Source organism: Carassius carassius, chromosome 48 (genome assembly GCF_963082965.1).
Source record: "Carassius carassius chromosome 48, fCarCar2.1, whole genome shotgun sequence".
Taxonomy (NCBI): domain Eukaryota; kingdom Metazoa; phylum Chordata; class Actinopteri; order Cypriniformes; family Cyprinidae; genus Carassius; species Carassius carassius.
Window position 1 is genome coordinate 5,989,385 of NC_081802.1, and position 26,829 is coordinate 6,016,213.

At 36.6% G+C, this 26,829-nt stretch overlaps 1 protein-coding gene and 1 long non-coding RNA gene across 3 annotated transcripts; one reads left to right on the forward strand and one right to left on the reverse strand.

Moving 5' to 3' along the window:
* Positions 1-335: 335 nt before the first annotated feature.
* Positions 336-19,121, forward strand: LOC132131648 (uncharacterized). The gene is made up of 4 exons (XR_009428911.1): positions 336-389; positions 1,380-1,520; positions 17,557-17,593; positions 19,084-19,121. It is a non-coding gene; the product is annotated as an uncharacterized LOC132131648 (long non-coding RNA).
* On the reverse strand, positions 8,110-26,204 carry LOC132131647 (double-stranded RNA-specific editase 1-like). Of its 2 annotated transcripts, none has more exons than XM_059543707.1 (11): positions 25,965-26,204; positions 16,989-17,015; positions 15,537-15,605; positions 13,622-14,553; positions 12,580-12,694; positions 12,334-12,502; positions 10,634-10,785; positions 10,351-10,519; positions 8,938-9,119; positions 8,675-8,853; positions 8,110-8,561 (listed from the first exon to the last, which is right to left on the reverse strand). In XM_059543707.1, the coding sequence occupies exons 2-11, from the start codon at positions 16,996-16,998 to the stop codon at positions 8,385-8,387; spliced, it is 2,154 nt and encodes a 717-aa protein (XP_059399690.1). In that variant the 5' UTR covers positions 16,999-17,015; positions 25,965-26,204; the 3' UTR covers positions 8,110-8,384. The 2 variants fall into 2 exon arrangements, with proteins under 2 accessions (XP_059399690.1, XP_059399689.1); XM_059543706.1 differs by lacking the exon at positions 25,965-26,204 and adding an exon at positions 19,708-19,822.
* Positions 26,205-26,829: the final 625 nt, after the last annotated feature.

Here is a 26,829-nt window from a genome sequence, read left to right on the forward strand (position 1 = left end):
TGGTGCTACTTAGTGGCCACTAGATGGCTGCAGAGACTGAGCTTGTGAATATGGACAACTTAGAAATAAAAATAAGGTATTGTATATTATGTAACAACATTGTAAAAAAAACAAACAAAAAAATCAAAGGTTCCAAAAAATAAACAAAATTTGTAATTTTCACATATGTAAAGTAAAAATAATACATTTTATTTTGTTACTTGTTTTAATTTTGAAAGGTTGACATTAAAGCCGAACATTTTGCAGATTACATAAATTAATAAAAATTTAATAAAATAAATGCGTCATTAACAATGAAGTCCACAAATTGCACAGCTAATAACTTAGTCAGCTACTAACGTTATTTATGTTAGATTCCACATTCTCAGAAGCACGTTTCTTCACTGCAGGTAGGTCACGTTTTCAGCACCAGATCAGGTGAAAGATTCACTGTTGATGCTCTGTTAACTCAGGAAAGATGCTCTGGTGTCTGTTCTCCCATCTGTTGACATTAAAAGGCCCGGAAGGTCCATTAAGTAGTTTAATGGCGGCAAATCAAACAAATAAACGAGCTGTGACAAATGAAACCAGGTGCAGAGGTTAATGGATTAAAGACACTTGCAAATCAATAGGTTATCACAACAGTTCTTTCAGCACTGATTTGGTGTAACACATCTAGAGCTTGAGTAAGGCAAGAAAACTGAATGCAACCACATTTGAGACTTGAATGCAATGTCATATGTTGTTGCATTCTGAAATGATCACAACTAATATATATAATGTAATATATATATATATATAATTAGCATGTTTACTTAAGGTAAAAGAAACAAAAATTATGAGATGTCCATCCAAAATGTAAACTTGTGTGCTTTCTCAGAGATTTTAGTACTCGAGTCAATTTTCTTTGAGTTAAAATGCTTTCCTCCAAAAGCCCCTGACATGTTTTTTCCACACTTCAAATCATCTTATCTCGCTTTGGCAATTTGGCAACTGAAATAACTGACATGTTGTGATAGCACACAATGCCTTGAAATTACACTTAACAAAAACAGCTTAAGAGTGAGACGCACATCTTTGACTCCAATGACAAGGGCATTTTCACACTTAACCTCCTGAAAGGCAATTTGGAGATAAAGGTTGAAGCTGGAAGCCTTGAAAGGCGTCTAACGCTAATCCTGCCTAACCTTGAGTCTGATCGAACTCTGAAAATCATCCGTAAATCTCAAATCTCTCGTTTCATCCCTAAACCGATAATACATCCACACGCTTTGCACAACAGAGGGCAGCTTCCTTTTCCCACACTGGAAGATACCTGAAGTTAAAGATGGTGCTTAAAGTTGGTAAAAGTCTTTTTAAGTTTTGATGGCAGATAAGGTTACTTTATTTTGTTTGTTCAGGTTTCTGTGAAGCGCAGAGATGAGGCAAATCCATGCCTGGATTATATTCCTCTCTCACCTTGCACAGGTGTGGAGAGCTGATATGGCCCAAACCCACATTCTCTCACTGCACCATGGGAAGAAGTGGGACAGATGTGAATAGTAAACCACAGGTTTGCACAGATTATCAGAAACCATTTCTTTACTTTCATACGAATGGGAAAAGAAAGAAATTAACTGCTTGAGAATATTCCTCTGAAAAATCCTGTATGAACTCTAGTTTAAGATGTACACTGAACAAAATATAACCACAACACTTGTTTTTGCCCCCATTTTTCAAAGATCTAAGATTTTTTCTATGTAAACAAAAGGCTTATTTAAATATTGTTCACCAATCTGTGTTAGTTTCGAAAACCAGTCAGCATCTGGTCTGACCACCATTGGATGTGGCATATCAGCATCTTGATATGCCACACCTGTGAGGTGGATGGATTATCTCGGCAAAGGGAGAAGTGCTCACTAACACAGATTTAGACAGATTTCTGAACAATATTTGAGAGAAATGTTCTTTGGTGTACATAGAACAAGTCTTAGATCTTTGAGATCAGCTCATGAAAAATGGGGGCAAAAACTAAAAGTGTTGCATTTATAATTTTTTTTTATAAGTCTTAAGTCGCTGGGGTATATTCTTAGCAATGGCCAAAAAAAAAGTCAAAATCATAGATTTTTCAAAATCATTCGGATATTGAGTAAAAATCATGTTCCATGAAGATATTTTGTAAATTTCCTACCCCTAAATATATAAAAACTTTTTATTATTATTTTTGGTTAGTAATATGCATCGCTAAAGAACTTCATTTGGACAGCTTCAATGGCAGTTTTCTCAGTATTTAGATTTTCTTTTGCACCCTCAGTTTTAGAATTTTCAAGTAGTTGTATCTTGGTCAAATACTGTCAGATCCTAATAAACGTCCAGGGTCACATATTATATGGGAAAATATTCCTTTGCAAAACTACCTTTGCAATGAAATGACTTGCATACACTTAGTTAAGATGATTTGACTTTCATTCAGGCTGATTCAGTCATATGAAACAATAATGTTGACACCACCCTACAAAGGTCTGGTGGAATATTTAATGCCCCCCAAAAGACACCAATAATTATAGCTACCTTTCCTATCAAGTTCCGATCACATTTAGAGGTGAACAGAATCAGCGAAACGACACAAACTGGACAAATAATCGACTAATTGATTAAGTTTTGTAAAAGTCTTTTTTTTCTCCCTTTTAAAAGTTGATAAAACCATAAATCCAGGGTTTATGACTGAGGCCAGAAACTCCTGAATGTTTTGCTTTTAAAAGTTCTTGCAGTCTTTAGTGAAACAAAGGCGTCAGCCCTCAAACCGATTAATGGTAATGTAAACAGAGAAAAAGAGGGGAAACACTCTAGAATGTGAATTAAAGGAGGCACGGATAAAAGCACTTTAGCTGAAAGTGCCATTGTTCAAAGACCAATCCGGCACAACAAGCTCAGATAAACACTATTTTCCTCTAGTCACTGCGATTATCACACTGCTAATCGCTTCTTTTTGCATGTCGCTATTGCAGGTAAACAAAAGATCATAATTTAGTGGAATTTGAATTCAAGAAACAAATCCACTCTTTTGTTCTTAAGAACGCACAGAATACTGATCATGTGTTTTTAATCCCTCACCAAGTCTGTTAAATTGTTTGGGTATTTAAAAAAACGTTCAAGCCCTCAAAAGTCAATGCAATTGCACAAAATACAGTTTTTTGGAAATGAAGTACAACTTTCAGGATTATAAGAGAAATGGGGGAATGTTAGAAAACATGAAACAAAAGTTCGACAGACCAAAATCAAAGAGAATGATATCCACAAAAAGTGTGTTCATTTTATTTTCTTACAGTACGGTTCCCTTTATACTTTTCTTCTCATGTGAATACTCATGCAGCTTTCGAGTCTTTGCTTAGATGCAGCACTTAAAGCAACTTCTTGAACCAGTTCAGAACGAATTCAAGCAGGACTCAGACAACAAAGAGCATCCTGAATGGCAGAACACAGTGACATCATGGAAATTTTCCAGGACAAGCTCTCCACAAAACTAGGTTGAGTTCTAGAGTTTGCAATGATTCTAGAGCTCCTGCTGAGCTAAGACAAACTAAATAATAACGGCCTGGTCCTAAATGTTGCTCTCAGTCACTTTGGTGACATAATGCAGCATAGACTGTTGAGTCGAAGCACTGTGAAGTTCACATTAGTGCTTTGACATTCGTGCACTACGGCTACAAAGCACCCTTCTAAATTGTAAAGTGATGAATGGAACACCGTACGGTCCTGTGTTCTTTCATGGAGAACATGCAAACAGGAACACAAATGCACATAAATTAGTGTTTACATAATTACAATGACTGAAAAATCACTGATGATCAAACCTTTTTAGTTTTTAGTTTTTTACGAAACAAATCTTCCCCAATTGCAATCTGATTAATTTAGATTTCTGATGATACAATGCAGTCTTTATTGTTTTCAATAAAATGGCATCACATTCTTAATAATAAACAAGAACTTGTGGTTTTAGACAAAAACACGTACATAAAAAATACATTTATAACTATTAAAAATCAAGCAAGCAAAAAAACACTGGGTTTTCACTTTACCCAAAGCCTGTTGGGTCATTTTGTTGGATTATTTTTAGCTTATTTATTTAATTTTATTTTGTTTTTAGCAATTACTGCTGTTGGCCTGTATTTGTAACTATTGGAGTTAATAGAAATCGGCTTATTATTTAAACAGCTAATTATGTCCTATCAATGGGAGGCTTGTTAATAGCACTTAATTTTCTTTATACCATGGTCTGTCTGAATCCCAGCAGTATGCAGTATCCCTTACTTATCACAGCTTGACTGTTATTTAAGCACCTTAAGTTAGCTAAATGTAAAAAAAAAATGCATTTGAAGTTGTAATGTATATTAGGGTGTTTAAAAAGGTGTCTAAAATCACAGTACCACCACTGTTACTAGAAGTACCAACTATCGGTATCAGATGTTTTTCTTATATACCAGATATGTCTATCAGTACATTTTGTATTGCGCATCTCAAAGTATTTTCACAATGTTGTTTATTTTTGTATGAGCCACGCTGCTGGTGTATAGCAACCATAATAGAGATCAGTTTCGTCTCCTCTCCTCTCAAATTAAGGTTTGTTAGACTGAGAAATCTTCTGTAGTGAGTCTTAGATTATTTAATTGGAGTGAAGCAGGGCCGGACTGGGACACAATTTCAGGCCGGGAAATCCTACACCCATCCAGGCCATCCTATGCACCCAAATAAAATTAAAAAACACGGACAACCCTATTTTTTTCCCTAAATTACATTTATTTCACAGTATGACCATAACATAAAAACATAAACAACCAACCTAGAAGTAAAGCAGTCCTAATATCAAATGGGTCTGCACATAACGTTTTACAAGCATTTACTCTAGAAGTCCAAAGCTGTTACTACCTCTCTACTTCTCACTCTTAAATGTGTATAAACTGCAGAAGAGAGGTTAAACAAAAGTGTTTGCTTAGAAGGTCAGCAGGTTGCGTAAGGCTTCGCAGCTCTCAGCAACTTTATCAATCTTGTCAATGTCAATTCCAACAAGTATCTCCCTCTCTGTTGACATTAACATGAAGGCCTCAAGGTGTTCCTGATTAATAGAGGTCCTAAGTCTGTTCTTCACAAGCTTCAGTGTGGAGAAGCTTCTTTCACAGGCTACTTGTGTCACAGACAATGTCAACAAAAATTTGTAGCCCAGTCTAATGACATGATGCATCAGTGAGAAGGTTGTATTTAGACAGCAGGATATGGCAACATATTGCACAGTTTTTGCAAGTTGAACAAACTGCGCTCACCAACTCCAAGCCCTCATCAGCACCTGAAAGGTTGGCATCTTCTCCTGAGAGCTCCTTCACTGTCTTTACACTATAGCTATCCAAAGTAGACATCTTCAGCCTTTCCCAATGTGTTGCCAAATTGTCTCCACTGTGGCACGATCATCAAAGTTGATCAAAAATTTGCTAAGTTCCAGTAGAGTGGATTTTGGGAGCCCATTTTTTTGTATTTCAGCAAAATGTTTAGGATCCATGCAAGCAAAATCTGAACACAGACCTGCACTTGCTGTGTATCGGTGGTAGATGCTTTCTTGGACAGTGTCCATAATGACGTTGTGGACTTTGACTCCGTATTCTTTCAAAGAATCTGAAAGTGGCTCATCCTCTGCCATTTCACCTGGCATGGCTGTCTTTTTTCTTTGTCTGTTTCTGGGAGGGCAGTTTGAACTTCAAAGTCACAATAATCTTCCTCCTGTAGATTGCTGTTTGCCCACTGTACAAATGTATCTGCTGCGTTTTTAACTGCTTCAAAATCCCGGCCGAACCTTTTCAAGTGGTCTTCAGTTCCCATTACCATGCGTTGAGCAGTTAGCAAGTCCATGCCACTCGTCTGAAGGTACTTTGACAGTGGTGTAGTTTGAGCAAATATTCGAAGGAAAATCTGCGCTGTGAGTATGGTTTCTTATCTGAGTAATGCCTCCATGTAACCTCTGGCTTTCACTTTCACAGTCGGCTGCATTGTGTTGTCTTTCTCCATCTTCGCCATGGTGGTAACAAGGTCAATGAAAAGTGCCTCCTCAGGATTTCCAAAATGTCCAAAAACTTTGCGTAGTGCTTGGTCTTTGGACCACCACAGTGTTTCTCCTATTTGAGCAATACGTCTGTGTCTCCTGTCCTCACTGACCTCCTCCCACACTTTCATGCGTTTGTAGGACTCGCGTATGAATGTGGCAATGTCATTTAGCAGGGAGAAAAGTGATGGACTTGACACTACGTACAATTCCAGTTGTGTCTGCCAACACAAGGTTAAGAATATGTGCATAACACCAAACATGGCGCCTCTTGTTTGAGAAGTGCAGAAAATCCCTGCCCTTGCATGTTTGCAGCCCCATCTGTTGTGTTGCCAATGCATTTCTTGATGTCAATGCCAATTTTTTCCAAAACTTTTTCAGCAAAACAACAAGATTTTCTATAGTAGAGGACTGATAGTCGATTACTGCAATTAGTTTCTCATTGATGACATTGGTCAAATATCTGAGTACAATTGCACATTGATTCTTCGATGTCAAATCTTGTGTTGTGTCCAATTGTACTGAATACATTCCAGCTTCCTTAACTTCTTCAGCAATGCTTTGTTGGATTAAGAGACTGATAACACTAATGACTTTGTTCACTGTTGTCTTTGACAGCAAAGTCACAAGGGATCCTCTTCCTTTACGTCCACCTCCATGCAGCTTTTTACTTTTTTCAACGCATTCACTGACATGTCCTTGCAGACAGGCATCATATTTGCTCAGCAGCAGTATTAATTCTAAAAAATTTCCATGATCTAAAGTCGTCTTCTAAGGAATAAGCACTCTCGTGTTCATCACCACGGTAACTAAGGCCACACTCACCAATGACCTTGATGACATTAATCACACGTTCCATGACCTGACGCTTCTTCCTTACTTGATCTCGATGTGCTGATATCTGTTTTTCTGTCAGTAGACTACCTATATCTCCCTTGTTTGCCCTGAGAAAACAGGCCTCTGCACTCTCTCTGTGGATCTTGCTCCCTTCATGCTCAGCAATCCTTTGATGAACATGCTTCCATGCACTCATTCCACCTTTGATAAATGAACTATCACTAGCTGAGGGTTTGGCAAATGCCAGACAAATGGAACAGTATAAAGAGTGTGACTCTTCACAGTATGTCAACCACTTCCTGTTTATTTTGTCTTTGCTGTAGAAGATGTTAGGAATGGCCTGTTTTGGTCTTTGCTGTGGATGGTAGCGAAAGAAATGGTCTAAATCCTTAGGCTGGGGCCGTACAAAATAGTTAAAGGCTTTCTCTTGAATGGTACCCTCATTTCCCTTTTCCTTCTCTTCATTTTCCCTAAGATCTATCTGTCTTTCCCTTCCACCAGGATCATCAGCCTCATACACTAAGTAAAGAGGAGTACTAGTCTTATTGGAAATTTAAACTAAAACTTAAATATATATATGTGTGTGTGTGTAATTTTCTAAATTGTCTAATAAAATGTTATTGCATTATTTTTTTTGTTGATGTCTGCACTATCACTACTGACTCCCTGCTCCCAATACCATATAAAATGTTAATATTTGTCTGTTAAATTACTAATGTAACTTTACACTAAATAATTTTAATCTCCTTTAGCATACAGTATTTTGAGTGAGTCAGTATTTTCAGTTCAATACTAAGTTAACGAAGAAAAAAGTACAGTATTTACAGATGAAACTGACCTGCACTTGAAGCCCTGAACAACATTTTGCTGCTTCTTGTAGTGCTTTTTTCTTCTTTGTTCTTTCCCTTTCTGCTCCACCTGGCTGTTTTCTCTCCATCATCGCGTGTTGCTCACATTTTCTGTTTAACCGTTTGGCTGAGGAGTAAATTCGAATCGTAGCCTTGCCAGACAAGACTAAAAGATTCATGATTTTATTTATTATTATTAATTGTACTGAATGACAAATTCGAAAAAGATCTCTGTTAAAAGGTAGTAATATATATATATATATATATAAAAGCTGGCTGGCAGCAGGCCAATTTAATCGCCAGGCCACCGGGTGCTCCCGGTGCTCCCAATGGCCAGTCCGGGCCTGGAGTGAAGACAGTGATGATTCTGAAGGTAAAATTAAGCCAGAACCGTGAAAGTCACCTGGTTTGGTTTAGTGCAAGGTACTGTCCACCTTTTACCTAGCACCAAGTTTTCAGCTGTTTTTTTTTTTTTTAACCAAGCCATTTTTGGAGTGAACACAACCCTGTTTTTAACAGATAAAAGAAACCATGCAATTTTTAGTAATAACAAAGGCAAAAATATAACAACTATGGAGATTGGATTAAAACCTTGCATTCCATGCAGATGTACAAAAGATCTCTTGTCGACAATCCTTTTCTCTCGGTTTATCTTAAGAGGTAAGGGAAAACTGGTCTTGTTCGATGGGTTTTTCAACCCATGCTCCAAGTCCCGCTTTGTAGAAAGCTTTGAAGAGAGTCTGTTTGGCATTGTGATATTCCACTGCTGCTTGTTTTGCGTCGTGGTAGGAGCCTTGGCAGGATCCTTGGATCCGTAGAGTTTCACTGAGCTGAGAGATATAAAGGGATAAGTTACCATATTTATATATATATGTAAAAAAAAAACCTGAGTTAGTTATGATTTATCCATAAACCATCATCCAACTTTACAGAAATGCTTCACCTTGGCATGTAGACCGACCCAGCGACTATAAAGGGCGTGTTTACAGAGGTGAGACGGTCTTCCGAGATCATCTTTTCCTGTGGTGGCATTAATGATCTCCAAACCCTGATCTCCGACTGTCCAGTTGACGCTGAAGTTGGGAGCTTTCCCAGGTTGCCTTGCTTCTGTGTTACTAATACCTGCAGAGGAGGGATGTAACAGACATGGCTGGGCAAAGAGCTAAGAAAACTCATCCAATCAGTAATTCATTTGAGTTGTTTTACCACTAAGAAGAGGTCTGTTGAGAGCAAATGGTTTGGGCAAATCATCCATGTCTGCAATGCGCTGGTACACGGCTCTGGAAAGATGGTCTGCGTGGTACAGACTTCCCAAAATTAAACTGGAGAAATAGATGGGTTCTGTAAAGTGACTCAGAAGAGACCCCTGCACTCCGATCATGTTCCATCTACAGAGGGAATAAGAAAACCACAGATGTTTGAGAAGTACAGGTGTGCACAGAAGGAAACAACGTCATTGGTTGCATGCGGGAAAAAGGAGTTGCCCCCTGAGGACATACATCATGAAACTTATGCCACGTTACAAACCGTACCATGAAGGAATAAAACAACATGCTGCTCTCAAGAGAGTGCATTCGCACACAGTCATATTTACAGCAACCATAATAAACACCTGGGTTCTCTAATCTCAATCACTGTGATTTCTCCAAATCGTTCAGAAGTGATGCATGAGATCTGAGCTCACAAAAAGCCTCAGCTCACAGTTGGATGATAATGATTGCATTTAACTGGAGTGGGTTTCTTGGCATCCATGCGGATGTGCTTGTGGCAGCAGGCTTCCCTCAGTGGGAAGGCTGTTTTTAGAGACCATAATCAGAGCCCTAATCAGGGACTCAATGCCCCTGCTCTAGGGAGCACCCTAGAGCAGCTGAAGTGATTGGGGTTTCAGAGCCAGGAAGGCAGCTTCTTTCGGAGTGCTGATGGATGCAGGCGGCGGAATGCTAACGAGAGGGACTCGTTAAAGGTGGTGGGGGTGGGTGGAGTGTGAGGAAAAAAGTAAGACGGTCTTAGGAAGCATTCCACATCGAGCAGATCAAGGAGAAGTGTCACCACGCTTTTTTTCTCTTAAATATCCAAGCTTCAACCATGTTTTAGATCTACTTAAAAATATAATAATAATAATCAAATAGTAAATTATACTGTCAAGGTTCAGAAAAGTATTAAAAGACATCGTCAAAATAGTCAATCTGCCATCAGTGGTTCAACCATAATACTATGAAGTGACAATAATACATTTTGTAAGCGAATAAAACAAAAATCGTGTGCCATTTTGGAGAATCTGAGCTGTATGCATGCAACTTATGCTCTTCTGTGTCAGCCGCGCCACAAGAATACGTTTTCTGCATGTATTTACGCTTGATTTGAAAGAAAACAGTGTATCCTTGTGGCACGGCTGACACAGAAGAGCGTACACTGCCTGTGTAAAGCTCATATTCTCCAAAATGGTGCTACAGTGAGGTGGAAAGAGCCTCCCGGTTTTCATCCAAAATATCTTAAATTGTGTTACGAAGACTAACATAGCTTTTACGGGTTTGGAACGACATGGGGTAAGTGATTAATGACAAAATTTTTATTTTGGGGTGGAGTAACCCTTTAAGTCCTCCACTGACAGCATCATACCTGGCAATCTTGTCACTACACGACATGGTTAGCAGTCGTTCTCCCTGCAACACTCCGTCCCAGGTCTGAATGGTGTTACTCGTACGAACTGGTATTGTCCCTTCTCCAGACTCTATCTTGGTTCGCAGTTGTCCGCGGGCTTTGCGGTTTGGATGTCGGTCACCCTGGTCTAAAAAGAGCGAGCTAGAATTTAGTTTACTACTTTGTAAAAAATGATCCTTATTTTATTGTGGCATACAACAACAAAATTAGCAAATCCATCCATCCATCATAATTCACATACCCTCGGCACCAGCCTCGTGAGGGGAAAAGATCCGGGCATCACCACAGGGCGATGTGCTGATGTACAGATGGAACTGAATATCGTCTTTTAGCCGGTAGCCATGTTCACTACACCATCTGAATATGGATTTCTCATGTTCCTCAGTGCTGTCGCTAAAGAGAAAACACACACACACACTTGTGAGATCTGTGATGTCAACAGACAATTAGGAGGGCTTTGAAATGTCTATAATTTAAAACAGGTCCTTGGCCTGACACCCATCTCATCAAATCTGTCATTTATTATTTCACAGCGAAGAAAGGTCATGTCTAATTGATTACACAGGCATATCCATGTCCACATCAATTCACATCAAATCGGCATCTGAGAAATTGATCCAAAAATAATCTTACATATCCACAAGCTAATATGAATAATTTGTCAATGATTATAAAATAAAGGACAATTAGACAGTATTGCTACCACCCAAACAATAATACATTTTATTATAATTACTATTATTTATTAATATATAATTATTATTAAATAACATTAAAGGTGCTATAGAATGCATTGATAAAATATTTAAAATTGTTCACTGATGTCCCCAGAGAGTGTATGATAAATTTGATCTCAAAATACCCCACAGATAATTTATAGCTTCTTGAAATTGCCACTTTTAGGGTATGAGCCAAAACTCTGTTTATGTGGATGTCCCCTTTAAATGAAAATAAGCTGGTGTTCCAATCTCCCTTTTTTTTTCATGTGGATTTGGGCTACTTTAACACTGTTGCTGCAGGTTGCTTTTCATGTCCATGGGTTGAATCAACCCCGGTCATGTGAAATTTAGCAGGGAACCATCCTCAAAACGCGATAGGACTAGTCTTGAGTAGCAATTGGGAGGGTTTTGTTGCGAAAACCTGGCAACCCTGCTCCCTTCTTAGACGAGTGCGGAGTTTCAAGAGCTCATGCTCGCGGGCATACCACCGGTATTAAGGTTTAACTGCTGGTGACCGTTTTACAGATCTCACACATTGCTTCCAAACACAATTTTTAACTACCACATTCCTATTTACGATCATTTTGGTAGCACATGTAGGCAGCATTAGTAAAAACAGTCAGAGACAATGGTAGCTTTAGCAACATTAGCCTTACAGCGAGCCAAGAAGCTCTTTTAGAAAACAAAATGTTCTGATGCTTACTTTTGAGTCTGGACGTTTGTGCACGAAGCGTTGGTATCGATCCCTTTCAGAAGCAATCTTTGCACAACTTCATCGCTGAACTGACTCTTGTTTGTGAGGCAGTCCGATGAAAAATTTTAGCACAAAGTATAGGACTTTTCTGTTTTTTTCTGTTTCTGGGACAGTTCCTTCGAAAATGAAATTTAACCACCGTGTCCTCTGCTGTCTATGGAGACACCTATGTTCGTTGGTGCATCCCAACACACGACACTTTTAATGTCTCTTATGGCGCTGACATCTCTCCAGCAGCTACAGCAAGAGAACAGTAATGGCGGACTGCTGCTTCTCACTCAGGGCTGTGTATATGCTAACAGGGCAGAGAGCGTCACAAATGGGCGGGATTTTGAGTCTGGAACTGCTCATGTTCAAACACCTTATAAAAGTGATTTTTGCATTCTATGACACCTTTAAACTGACAGTCGTTACATGATACAATTTAAAATTAGTATGATTAAAAATCTATAATTGCCTCAGTTTCACCTGAGGAAGTATTCCAGCTGACTGTACAGGTATCTGATGAGGGAGCGACGTGCGATGATCTCAGCGTGGCAGTCGTTAAGGGCCAGTCCTCGATCACTCATGTACTCCCCATTTATACACTTGGTTCCCGTGGTGACGCATATTACCTGAGCATCCTTCACATCCGTACCTGATAAAACAGTCAGCGTGATTTAGCCAAATAGCACCTAATTCAGTGTTCCAGTCAAAAGTATGTATTGTGCTCACCAGTTGTCATGACAACACCCGCAAGGACTTTCCGCCGTGCATGTGGAGACGTGAAGTTATCCGTCAGCTCACTGAACTTTTCCACAACTAAACGAGAAACAGCATCCGCAAGGACCTGAAGAACCCACAACCATAACTGTACAAACAACTGTATACTGCTAGTAACTGTGCTAGCATGTCACCTAGCTAATCAGCAACGATGAAACTGTTACAACAGAATAAATTCCAAGGATACATTAAATTTATGCTTTTAAAGACAGAACATGTATCCATTTGAAAATGGTTGACAGAATGGCAAATGCTCGAACACAAAAGAAATGAACTGACACGGACCTTTTGTGAAAGATCTGTTTAGACAGAATGGTAAGAGCAATGTGTTTTTTCCTGTTTGAGAAGTGCTACTGTTTCCGATTTTAATTAAGATTCTGTTTATTCACTTTGGTTGTTATGAAGAGGGAATGGGAGGGATTATGAACAGGATTAACTAATGTGTAAATAATGCCATGTACACTGGCGCACCGATTAAAGGTTTAATGATTGAGTTCATTTGAAATCCAACTGAAACGTTCGTGTGTAGGTTCTGATTTAATTAAAATTGTTAAATGAAGACTGGCAGGAGCTTAATAAAGGACAAACGATAGCTAAGCAAAGCTACTGAAGCATAGCATTTAATCGCATTTAAATTGCTTTTTCAATATCAAGCTTGATCAAATGTGAGAGAGTTCCTCTGTATGTGGCCATATAGAAACTGAATTCATTTATGACATAGTTATGTTCATCGTAGCCTAAACTTAGTCCACTATATGATGCCATTTTGACCAAACAATGACCACTTAGACAGTTAACACCTAGTGTTAGCATGGGGGAAAAACTGTGAATGTAGGAAACATAAACATATAACAACATATTTTTATATATAAAAATGTGATTGTTTCATAAGAGAGACAAATGCAGTATGTCAATGGCCAGTGCTTTGATTATGTCAAAGAGAAAGTACTGTAAACAACAACCCCTATTAAAAGATGAGGTACACAGTTCTCACCTGAGGCAGGTGTAGCTGAAGTCCCTCTCTGGGGATTGGCTGACGGGACGGTGTCTGGTCCAGTTGCATGTTAAAAAGCCCTGACAGAGCCGCTTGGGCCGCCCTCACTTTCGCCAGCTTTTTATTCCGTCCAGAGCCTTGGAACATCTGACTATCTACGGTAACTGCCATTGTAAAGTTCTTGGCATGGCTTTCACCGCTCTCAGCCACAAACTCATACTTCAGACCTGGCCGAAGCTCATTTAGGATCATGACAGCGTTTTTGCCACTGCCTGTAGGGGGCGTTGTGAGTGCAGGGGGTAGTTGGAGAGGAGCAACGTTGTTGTTTTTCAGCACCACAGGCAAATGAAATCCATTTAGGGAGCAAAGAGACCCATTGCTGCCAAGACTCAGGTAGAAGGGGTCTTCAGGTGGTGCGGGTGTCTCAAATCCATTAAATAGCATGTCTGGGAAATCTGCTTGATCTGAGGTGAAGTCTGTGTTAACGGTCAACGTACGGCCCATCGCGAGGTGAGCTTCGGATGCATTGGGAAACTGAACGAAAGAGCGTAGTGCTTTTTCGGCTGCATCCAATTTGGCTTTTTTCTTCGTTGGGCCTGAGCCCTCAAATAACTGTCCATTAACCTCAATGGTCATAATGAACATAGGTGCATGTACAGGCCCCGTCTGAGACAGAAGTTTGTACTGCACTCCCGGTTTGATTTCGTTCAGTTGCATGAGAGCATTTTTCGGCAAGACTGGCCCTTGCGGTTTCCTGCGCTTCTTGGGCCGGAATTTGGAATGCCCGTGAGCTTTGTTGCCCTCCTCCAGAGGGCGCTTCCTGCTCAATCCCCGAGCGTTTCCATTAGCTAAGTGAGGCCCCACCACCAGCACTTCTTTGGAGGAGAAGTTGTCCAGGTTGCGGTTTTCTTTAACGTCCATGCTACACGAACCTGTGATGTCCAGAGAGAGTAACTTACAATGCCTTCCATGCAGGACCTTGTAAATGTAAATTTAGGGATTGTTTCATCTCACTTTGTAACTGGATTGAAATGATAGCATCCTAAAAGCAGGTTTAGTCAAAAACATTTTACATTATGATTATATTAATATGGTTTAAAAATATTAATATTGCTTTCATAATTATTTTTTTTAGCTATAGACTTAGATTGACAGCAAATTGCCTTGTTAACATAAAAGAACAAATTGAATACTAAACTTTCAGTTTTTCCATTATTTAGATAGAAAAATTAATTGTAAATACCTACATTTTCCTGGGAATCCAGATCCTTTCCCCCAAATATATATTTTTTGACTGTATTATTAAATAAAGAATGTGTCATTTTCACCCTTACTAAAGAACAACTGCAAACTACTGCAAAGAACATCATATCATCCAGTTGCCAAAGTTGATGGAAATGATTGTAAATTCTCATTTATAACATCCTGCAGTAAAAGCTTGACAAGTTACTCCATTTGGTGCTCAGGAAATATAAATTGAAAGAGAGAGAGCAGACATACAGAAACAACTGATAAAGAAAGTGCTACCAGAAAATCAATCTCAGATGTCGGTTTGGGACAATCTTGTCAATAGAGTCTACAGACATGATACTTTGTACTTTGTATAATCTTGTTCAGTTGCAGTACAGCATTGTAGCCAAAACTGGCTCTTGTGTTTTCCTGTGCTTCTTGGGCATCATTGAAGGCCTTGGTTGACTTCCACTAGAGACCTGCCCTATTCCTTTTGGGTCGCCAAGGGCTTTTCATAGTTCTGTCTAGGTTGTGGTTTTCATCTATGTCAAATGAAGCTATTTTTTTTGTCACTTTTCAATAATGCATAAATCAAAACATTGTTGAAACTGAAATATTTTTTGTTATCCACATGTGAATTTCCAAAGAGAAGGAGGTAGATATGGAAAAACGACAGAACACTCACTCGTGCGTTTCTCTTCATCCACATCCAGATAGCAGAGCTTCTGCTGCCCCCTGGGCCGCCCACTGGCTCCTAATGCAGAGAAGCCAAGACCATTTAAAATTCATCTCCAATCATGATTTCTGCTTACTGAAGTCATCTGTTTCCACTTACACCCTCCGTCTACTTCCTTAATGAGGCTAATTAACCAGCTTTAATGATGGGGGACATCTAATGTGCAGGTGCAATTATTGCCCAATTAAATGCTAATATTCCCCAATGAATCAGTGAAAGAGACAGGCAGAGCACACTTTGAGAAAACCGTCACTTTTAGCACTCGAGCCTAAGCTTGAGTGTGAACAGAAAACAGTTTAGAGGAATTAAACGTCTGTTGGTGAGGAACAGTTCTGTTTATTGGATTTAATACTTGAACATACTTAAAAACTGAGGTCATACCAATTAGAAAAAGCATCAAAAAGGAAAGCTGAATAGCAGATGGTATTTAACAATCACTTTTTGCTCAAAAATCAAGAGAACATTCATTCTCATGCTTTGCCACACCTCTGTAGCAACATTCACAAAATATTTTGAATATTTTCTGTGATAAACAAGCCTGAGAAGCTTGATAAATCTGAAAGCTGAATGGTGGGTGATGTTGGCTAATTTATCAATCAAAAGTGCATTAAATGCCACTGTTGTTCAGCACCATGGAGAGCTGTGAGCTAAGAAAGATGAATTCAGGACCACGGAGAGCAGATGGCTTCAAATGCACAGCGGGTCTTTCTGAGTGACGAAGCCTAAACGTGAGCAATAGCTCAGCTCTACGACCGTCCAGCTCATCAGGAGACACTACAGGAGTGAGAGAGACCAAAGGGAGAGCAGAAGAAATGCAGAAAGGGACGGAAAGAGATCTGGACAGAGAAAGGTGTGTGTGTTGGGGTGCATGTTTTATTCTGTTCTTGTGCAGACTGAGAAAGACATTTGGTGTGATTCACTCCAAATGTAAAGAAACAAACTTTCAGTGTCAGCCTGTAAGGTATTACAGTCCACGAATATGCTTACTACAAGATTTCTTGGATTAAAGGTAAGTGCGACTAACAGAGCCCCAAACATTGGTCTGTTTTAAGATCCTGATCTGTTCAACATGGGCTCAACCAATGGTGTTAGTTTGGGGCACGGCATCTGTTTGACTGATTAATATCAGGCAATGACAGTGTTCGGAAAACCTGTTTGAAAATGTCTTTTCCTTTTGGTCCCGCAAGTGACACAGAAGTTTCTACTCAAAGAAACCATTTCCACCTGAAATCAACACTGCAAGACTTAAAAGAGCACTTTTATGCTTCTTTAAACAATAAAATGCATACCAGTTGACTTTGAAAACACATCAAAAGGATTTACATTTGCAAATATCGTTTAAAAACACGTGAAAATTCAACTAACAATATTTTTAACAGACACTTAAGACATTCTGCCTACCTTCATTCATTGTGGTGCTGATGATCCCTGTGGGGGAAAAGCCAAAACATGTAGTTACTAAATAATTTAGTAGACACAGGCTTTAGCATCAGAGTTGATCAAATAAAGCTTGCCATCTTTCAGACAATTAGCAGCTGCCAGTACTGCCTTGTCTTCTCCAAAGGACCTGTCAAATTTTTATGACAGCATTTGTATAGTGTTGACTCCGTAGGGACTCTGCGGGCGGCAGCAGGGCTGTGTGTCAATACGTAAAGCCAATCAAGTGATTTCATTATTTAACACATGAGCTGAGACACACACACCAACAGTGATAGAAGGAGCTAGAAAAATGGAGTCAGCCATACTAAGACAGAAGAAAGTTGCATTTTTTCCCATCGAGTTTATATTGAGTCCGAAATTCAGAAAAAAAAGAACAGAAATTTGTTACTAATTTACAAAAACGTGTTAGTTTTTTTTTTTTTTCGTCAATGGGATCCAATGTTATGTTGTTTTGGACCCCACTGACTTCCATTATATGGACCAAAACAGATAGAACATTGTTTAAAATATCTTCTTTTGTGTTCTGCAGAAGTCAGTCATTCATGCAGGTTTGGAACGACTCAAGGGTGAGTAAACAACATGAATTTTAATGTTTGTTTGAACTAGAAGTAAACTTCTAAAAATGTGAAAAGCCCCCATTATTCCTAACAGATGAAGCAGCAAGCACAGGTGAGAACAGGTGAATAGATAACTGACTTTATCAGCAAAGCTCCAGACCAGACCACATGCAACAGTGACAGATCTATCGCCAAGTCCATCAGAAAGAAGAGAAAGAGTGAGAGCGAGTGAAAGTGAGAGACAGGTGGGCTGGACACGGCTGGTCAAACCTGAACCGCTTGAGCTAAAGCTGAATTTATTTCCCCCTCCAGTAGATTAAACTCACAGTCCACCCCCAGGACTTCACTCCATTACACTTGGTCTGGAGGAAATGGTTTTTTTTTATCTCCATGTTTGAGCATGAGAGACGATGGCACAGGGGTGTAGAAACCCCTATTAGTAACCATGTTTATCTAATTTGCTGTGCCCCATTTCTGTTCAAAAATCAATAGGCATCCATAAGAAAATAAGTCGGCATTTGTGTGTGTGTGTGTGTGTGTGTGTGTATTTTCACCCAGCTGATGCAAGAAAGTTTGTAATCCTTGCTTGAGGATTATTTTCCACTGCAGATTTATTCCTAGACAGCATTAAACTGAGAAAATAATAATAATAATAATAATAATAATAATAATAACAATAATAATAAAATTGAGCTGCGTTTCTAAAAAAAAAAAAAAAAAAGAATGTACTTCTTATTTTAAAAAAGTAAAATAATTAAATTAATAATAATAATAACAACCTTTATCATATTTTTTATTTATCATTATTATATAAATTTATACTAGATGCAATTTACAAATATATTAATAAATATAAATGAGTCAATTTCTTTAAAAAAAATGACTATTAAACTTATTCATTCAATTCGCCTTTACAATTTGAAAATATCAAAAACAACAACAACAAAATTATTACTGAAATATGAAATTCCCATAATCTTTCATAAATAGGTTCTGTTTTCTAAACATTTCTCCATTCTTTCTCCCTCACAATAATAATAATAATAAAGCAACAAACAATAAATATGAATGAAGTATTATATATTATTATTAACCAATAAATATTAATAAATGATATATATATATATATATATATATATATATTGTTTTTATATATTCCCATTTATTATTATTATTATTATTATTTACACTTCTTACAACTCTCATCACTGCTTTATAACACTTATCAACTAGAAAGCTGCAAAATGAATTACTCAACCACAAAGGATGCCCATTGTAAAGGGGATTATGGGATAAAAGCAAGATCAAACCAAGAGAGAAGGTTTGTATTAAACTAAAACAACTGCTTATCAAGACCTCCATCCAGCAATTTTAAGAGACTGTTGGCTCCAAATGAGCAGCGTCCATCAGAGCATCACGATTCTGCAGAAGTGAATTAAAAGGTTATCTGTTTACTAAAGAAGTGAATGATAAAATCTTTAATTTGATCAATAACTCAGGTGCTCATCTTTGACTGGCGGCGGCGCTGGACTGGATTGGCTGCCTTCAGCACCGACACGACAGTCTCAGAGAGAGAGAGAAACAGTACGAGCTTTTAAAAATAACGCTTGATAGCTACAACACAGCAGCCAGAAATGATGGCGAAAAAGTATCAGAAATAATGCTAGCAAACACGACAATGCATTGTACAAACAGAAATCGAGCATGCTCAACTCTATATTATGTCTGCTGTGCAATAACTTTATTAACCAAAGAAAAACTAAATGTAAAATTATAACATTTATATATAATTACTGTTCCAGCCTTTCAAATTTACAAAACATTTCCAAATTTTCCAAGATCGTAAAAATTGTTTAACTATATCTTGGCATTGATAAGTTGCAAATAAAAGCAATGCAAATGATATTAATACTAACAATAATTTGTGCAAACAGAAATTAAATCTACTCAAAATACAAAAATCTGTCAATATTTTTTCTTATTGTTTTTATTTACATTTTTTGTAGATTCCAGTTTTATGTAGTTCAAACAATCGAACAAACTTAGAAAAAGCATGTGTCAAACAAAAGGCAAACGTTTACATAAACATTTGCAAATAACACGTTTACAATGAAAGGCTTTACCTTTGCGTTTGGATCGTTTTTTGCGTCTTCTCTTGAACCTCCTGTGAACGAGGCAGTAATACGCTCCCATGCTTTGAGAGCAGCTCTGACTCTGTGCCATGCCACCGTACACTAACCACAAACACGATCTCTCTCGCTGAAGTCAACTTCAACAGGAGTGAGGGCTGAGACGGAGGGAACGAGAGGGAACTCGACTAGACACTCCCTCGTGTTACTGTCATTTCAGACGTCTGTTTTCTTTTCAGAACACCATTTACCTTACAGTTATCAACAACTGAAGACTAATAACTGTTCTTTGCCAGTTCTTATTCTTAATAGTCGCCCTTTTTAAAATTATTCTAATCAAAACAAACAAAAAAAATTACGTTATATATATATATATATATATATATATATATATATATAATTTAGAACAGCATTTAACTTACAGTATCAACATGCAATTGATGCAATGTTTGTCACCTTTTTATAAAATTAATCAAATTTAAATTTGCATTATAAATTTTTTTAAAATAAGATTAAAATGACAATTTTATTAAATTATTTTAAATTCAATATTTTTTTAGAACAACATTTACCTTACAGCATCAACATGCAACTGAAGACTATTTTTATTTTTACTTTATTAAATTTAAATGAAATGTTATTTAAAGAAATGTTAATTCTCATTGAAATAAGTATATATATATATATATATATATATATATATATATATATATATATTAAATTGCATTATTAATTAAAAAAATAATATATTAATAAAAAATGCAGATTCTTATTCATTCTAAAATTATAAATTTAATAAAAATGTATTTCTTAAAAATCAATACAATACAATTCAATTATTACAACTGAATTTAATATATTTTTGTGAAACCAAAATGTAAATAAATGAAGATGATTTATTCCTTGCATATTAATTTCATTAAAAATTTTAAAAATTGCATTTTTTTAAATAAATTTGATTATAAAATCAATACAGATTTATTCAATACTTTTTCATTACATAAAATGAGCTAAACTTAAATTTATTAAACACATTTCAATTAACTATATTTTTGTTAAATTAAAATTTAATAAAATAGTTTATTTGAATTGATTTAAAATCATTTTAATTAAACACTTTTTTTGCATTTATTAATTTTATGGTTAAAATTTCAAGTTTTAAAGTAAACACTTTAAAAACTCCATCCACAGAAGGTGAGGTAAAAGTACCTAAAGGCAGTCTTTAGTAAAGTTCTGCCTCTCTCTGGTGGACATTCAGTATAATGACACCAAATAATATCACTCACACAACTCCAACAAATGGAAAGTTATCAGAGCAGCAGATCACTACATATTTGCAAACGAAGCTTGCTATATAGATGAAATCCACCTGTATGTTTAGCTTCCTTTCTTTACAAGCCTCACAGTGTGCTTTGAGACCTGTAGCAAAAGAACGTTTTCATATTTATAACAGACACACAACAATCACATCAATCAACTGTTAAATATCAAAACATATTCACTGTAAATGACAGATCTTATGAAGGACCAAACCTGCAATTAATCAATAAATGCCACGGTTGCCACCAATCATCTTTAAGATATTCCCTCTGACAATAAAGCAACTCCTGCTGTGATAAGAGCCCACACGTGTGCACACAAATCCAAGTCCAGACATGAATCAAGTCCTCATACTCTACGGGAAACCCTGTCTGGTGAATTGATCTGAATTTCCTTCTTATTTTGAAACACTGGTAAAAGCTAAATGATTGAGTGAGTTTTAGCAGTTAATAAGCAGCTTACCGGTCTCTGATTCAACAGACAAAATAAAATTATAGCTAAATAATAATAATAATAATACCAAATTAAAATATAAAAACAGTACAAGAATACAAATTAAAATAAATAACAAATTAAAAATTATTAGAAATGTGGTAATATAAATTTAACATAAAATGTAAAAAATACACAAAAATAGATTTAAATGAAACCATGTAAATAAAAGCTAAACGTTTAATAAACAACAACCAGTGTCTTATTAAACAATGAAATAAATAATATAATATAATATAATAAAATAAATAAATAATAATAATAATACAAATTAAAAATAAAAATGTTTAAATTTTAAATGTTTAAATATTTAAATGTTTTTTTTTTATATTTACGTTAAATAAACTGAACAAGATAAATAGCTGCACTCATATGAAAAAAAATACTAGCTCATATGAAAGTGATTCGACTAATAAGACTTTCCGAACTCATGGACCCCCATTTCATGTTTTTTCAGACTTTGCCATTTAATATAGTGACTGAATATTACATATATTGATATTAAACCACCATTTAAACAGAATGAAACTGTAACTCTCTCTCTCTCTCTCTCTCACACACACACACACACACAAACTGTTGTATTGCAGGCAGGGCCCTGTTGAAATATTTAAAAGCATTACAACAGACCCTTTACATTTTCTCATTACGCCAGCATCCCTTTGTTAATTCATTAAACGTTTGAGCTCATAAGACTAGACCTTCATTCACATAGGAATCATTGACTCAATTTGCAGACATTTCTGCTCGTATCCGACCCCTGCGAAGACTCAAATACATAGACAATTGGCTCTGATTCAATATGTTTTCAAAGAATATGAGGTTATTAGCTATTACCATACATTCACAACAACAAAACAAAACACTAAAATGACTCCCGGTGCAAAGCCCACAAGAGGAAACGTTCCCAGCATCCTGTCATTTACAACTCAAATCTTCTTTTACAAATCTTTTAGTAATCTGCTCAGGTTGTGTTCTGTTTAACATGCACAAATAAGCTAAAAATAAACAGAAGTTTCCCCAGTTCGACTCGTTTTAACTGCGCAAAAAAAATACACACACATCTAATTAAACAAAAGTTGTTTTTTGTTTCCAAATTAAAATGTAACATCAAAACGCACGTCAAATAACAGGGTTGAAGTGAAAAAATATTATTTGAAAATGTTATAGGTATTAGTAGGTGAATATAAGCACACTGTGAAGGTTTTTTTTTTTTTTTTTTTGGAGAGACAAATACTTTTTATACATACGTTTATTGCTTCAGTTTCTAAGAAAAATATATTTAATAAAAGTATTATAAACGGATGGAAAAAACTCCTATCTCTTTGAATGGGGAAACATCAAATTCTCTAAAATTGTTCACTAAGTTTGCGATTTAAATTTCATATTTGAAATCACCAAAGAACTCTGACAACAACTGTTTCATAAATGGTCTTACTCTTGCTCAAATCGTGTTATAAAAAGCTTATTTCTCAGGCTAGATCAGTCAGTGAGCATGCGCAGTCATAGGAGCAACCGGACGCTTCTAACGACAGCTGCAGTGACACGATGACTTTACCCATTGGCTCTTTTATTCAGAAGGCGGGGCTTCCTGCGATTGAGCGGCAATATTTAGAGTTGCATTTTTCCCCAATCAAAACTATAGGAGTGACACGTCTTGGGTATTCTAGTCTTTGATGACACACAGAGAGAGAGAGAGAGAGAGAGAGAGAGAGAGGGAGGGAGGGAGAGAGAGAGAGAGGGAGGGAGGGAGGGAGAGAGAGAGAGAGATATTAGTCTTAAAAAAACAGACGCTCACAGAACCAGACCTTGAAAGATGCATTTGCAGTTTTCTTTCAGTCTTAAAGTCCCAGATCGTAGATCAAACTAGAAAGTCAAATCTTCTGTAATCCGTCTTTCCTCAACTCTCAGCTCTCATTACCTCATTCATTTGCTGTACAGATGGGGCCGCCTGACAGAAGATCATCAAAGCCACAGATTAAATCTTTTTCGTTCTTGTAAAGCACTCAATAAAGGTCAATGCTTCAGTGGAAACAGTTTGTCATGCGTGAACAATGAAAGCACAACTACTATAAATCAACCCACAGATTAGAGAAAACTTGTCAGATTACTTGTACAGCTATAACGCCGCTCCATTAGCATTTGCATTGAAATCTACCACATTATGTTGGACATATTTGGTACAAAAAAATCTACAGACTGAAAATATAAACTACAGCAGTATAACATTCAAACTCTTTACAGAGACTGCCTCTCACGCAACCCATGAGGCAAGAAAATGATGATTCATGCTAATTGACCTTATGATTCAGCTGTTTGCTAACAGCTCAAAAAACTAAACAAAGCCAAAAAAACAGAGAGAAACCATAAATTCACATCATCATGTAGAGAAAAGCCACTTCAGCACGAAAGGTCCACCTGCTGTAACGCTGTGTTTTATATTGATATTCTTCTGGTTTATTAATTAGCTTCAGTTTATAATGGTTTGGCTGGTTAACATGGTCTGTTTAATTAGATGCTGGAACTACACCATGTTGTGCACCTTTTTCCCTACAAAATATTGACTGCATTCACTAAATAGTACAGTATACTTCCAGAGTGCACTGCGTGGTGCAGTGTATCCCACAATGCAATGTGTTTAACCTATTTTCAATGCAATAAACAACCACAAGCACCAGCCAATGATTTTTAAAGGAAAAGTTGACCAAAAACTAAAAAAACAACTCTCCGACCATTCAAGTTTGTATTCAGTGTCTTTATAGGAACAAATCTGGAGAAATTTACTGGAGCATTATGTCACTCATTCAAGAATGCATCCTCCTCAGTGAATGGGTGCCGTCAGAATGGGAGTCCTAACAGCTGATAAAAACGTCACAATAATCCACAACAGTCCAGTCCACCATTTAATGTCTTGTGAAGTGAAAAGCTGTGTGTTTATAAGAATATTATGGATTGAGTCTATATCCATTATAGTGCTTTCTCCATTAAAAAGTTGTCTCGTCCGAATCAGGAGCGAAATATGCACAGATCCAACATTGTTTACAAGTGAAAATAGTCCAAAACTGTTTAAAACAAATGGTAAGGCTACTGTCGCGCTCCTAATCTCTACTGAACCTGTGGTTGTTTTACGCAAGATAATATTACAGTGACTTAAGTGCAATATGTGATATGAAAATGACGAATTCTAGTATATTCCCATCCTATTTCTAAACTGTTTGAGGTAAAACGGGCTGCTGCTCAGCAATTCAGTAAGATCATCTAACCTAAGACTCTGAAATGCAATTTCTGTTAAAGAGCTCTTCTAAAAGATCATGGTTTGGCAAACTGCCTGATCTCTGGCTTATATGTGCAAAGAAGACTTCAAAACCAACAAGGAACTGATGAAGATCTTGTTATAAGCACTAAACTTTGAAAGGAACCCAGTCTAAAATATTCATAAAACTTTCAAATGTTCTGATCTGTGTATTCTGTTTGACTTTTTTTATTGTGCATTATGTTTCTTGTTTCAGTTGAATCAAACCAGGCTCAATTCCACATCTTTGCACACTTCATTTCATTGCAGAATTCATACTCGCCCGGGCAAGTGGCTTCGATTGTTCTTCCTTAAACAAACTATGATTGGAATCCAAACAAAAAGGAACAAAGCATCAGTATAGAACAGTAACAGAGACTTAGTTCAAAGAATATTTGTATTGATCACAACACGCGTCCTTAAATTAATGTAGATTATTGTGTCCCTATTTTATATACAAGTATATATTCTGTTACACGTAATATTATTATAAGTCTTTATTTATTTGAAATGTAGGTAATTTTATATTTGTAAATATATAAATATATGTAATGTAAAAATACTTTTAAAAATAACACAGCATATTAATTTGTCTTTATAAAATTAATACTTATATATAATTAATTGTTTTATTTATTATATATATATATATATAAATAATAAAATGACAAAGAAATAATAATAAAATTTAAAAACTTCCCAAACAACCTAGACCATCACCATCATTTGAAACATCGATATGTATGATCAGATATATATATATATGTATAATAATAATAGTAATAATAATAATAATAATAATAATAATAATAATTGTCCATAATCAAATAAAAGCAGTCGGGACAGAGGCTCATTTACTTGAGAGTCCAAAAACTCATCTGTGCATTTGGTTGCAACTTAGGTCAGTTTGACTGGTTAGTAGTTTGAATAACACACAACATAATCAACCACATCTGTATATGAGCATAAATCATATCTGAAGCTCGTGGACCACTGGGATGCTGAACTGTAGATAACGGACCACTGATTAACACTCATCCTTTGATTTGATACAGGGATCTTAGAGTATTGGTAAAACACACGATAATATAAATTAAAAGCATTGCATACATGAATTTGTCCGTGAATAAATCTGAATATTACTCACTGTGTGATGCTGGGTTGATATCCAGGGGTGAGATGAATCCTGATGAACAAAAAGCGTCCAAAATGAACAACACGAAATCAAAGGGTGAATGCCAAAGGAAAGATAAATGCTGAACAGAATCTGTTTATTAGCGGTGTGTGCAGCTTTTATCGACACCCGTTGAATTAAAGCACGAGGAGCATCACTACATTTCACACCGCGAGTCTTTTAATTATACGCATTTGCATCTGCGAGTGCAGTGATGTGACGCAGTACTAAGCGATGCGGATACCTGATTGGCCAGAGGGTGGGCGGGCTCTTTATTCTCTGTCGTTTGATTGGCGCATAAGAACTGGACGGGCCGAATTCTAGCGTTGATTGGTCAGAGAGACGGAGATACGGTTTCATTTATACAGAGGTGTAAACTACTACCTGAACATCAGAAAAAAATACTGTTTACATTATAAATTTGTAAGAATATATATGTATAAAGTGCAATATATTTTACTTTCACACACATCATAATTATGCTTAAACCATTATGGATATTTTAGAGTCTATCATAGTCAAAACAGACAAATAGCACCTGTCTCTCTTCCTGTAATGACTATTCATGATTCCGTTCAGTATACACTCAAATGTTACAGTTTTCACATTTCCATCGGGACACATATATTTTAATGCAAAACTGGAATGTAAAAAAGAAAAAAAAATAGTATTGCATACTTAAAAATACTATTGGATACTTAAAAATGGTGTCTGACTAAATTATCGTCTAAAAGAGATGCTCAACCATCGCTAGATTATTTTTCACTTCAATAAATGAATGCACGAAAAAAAATCTATATGTTTATAGATAAATATTTTTATTTATATATAAATAATT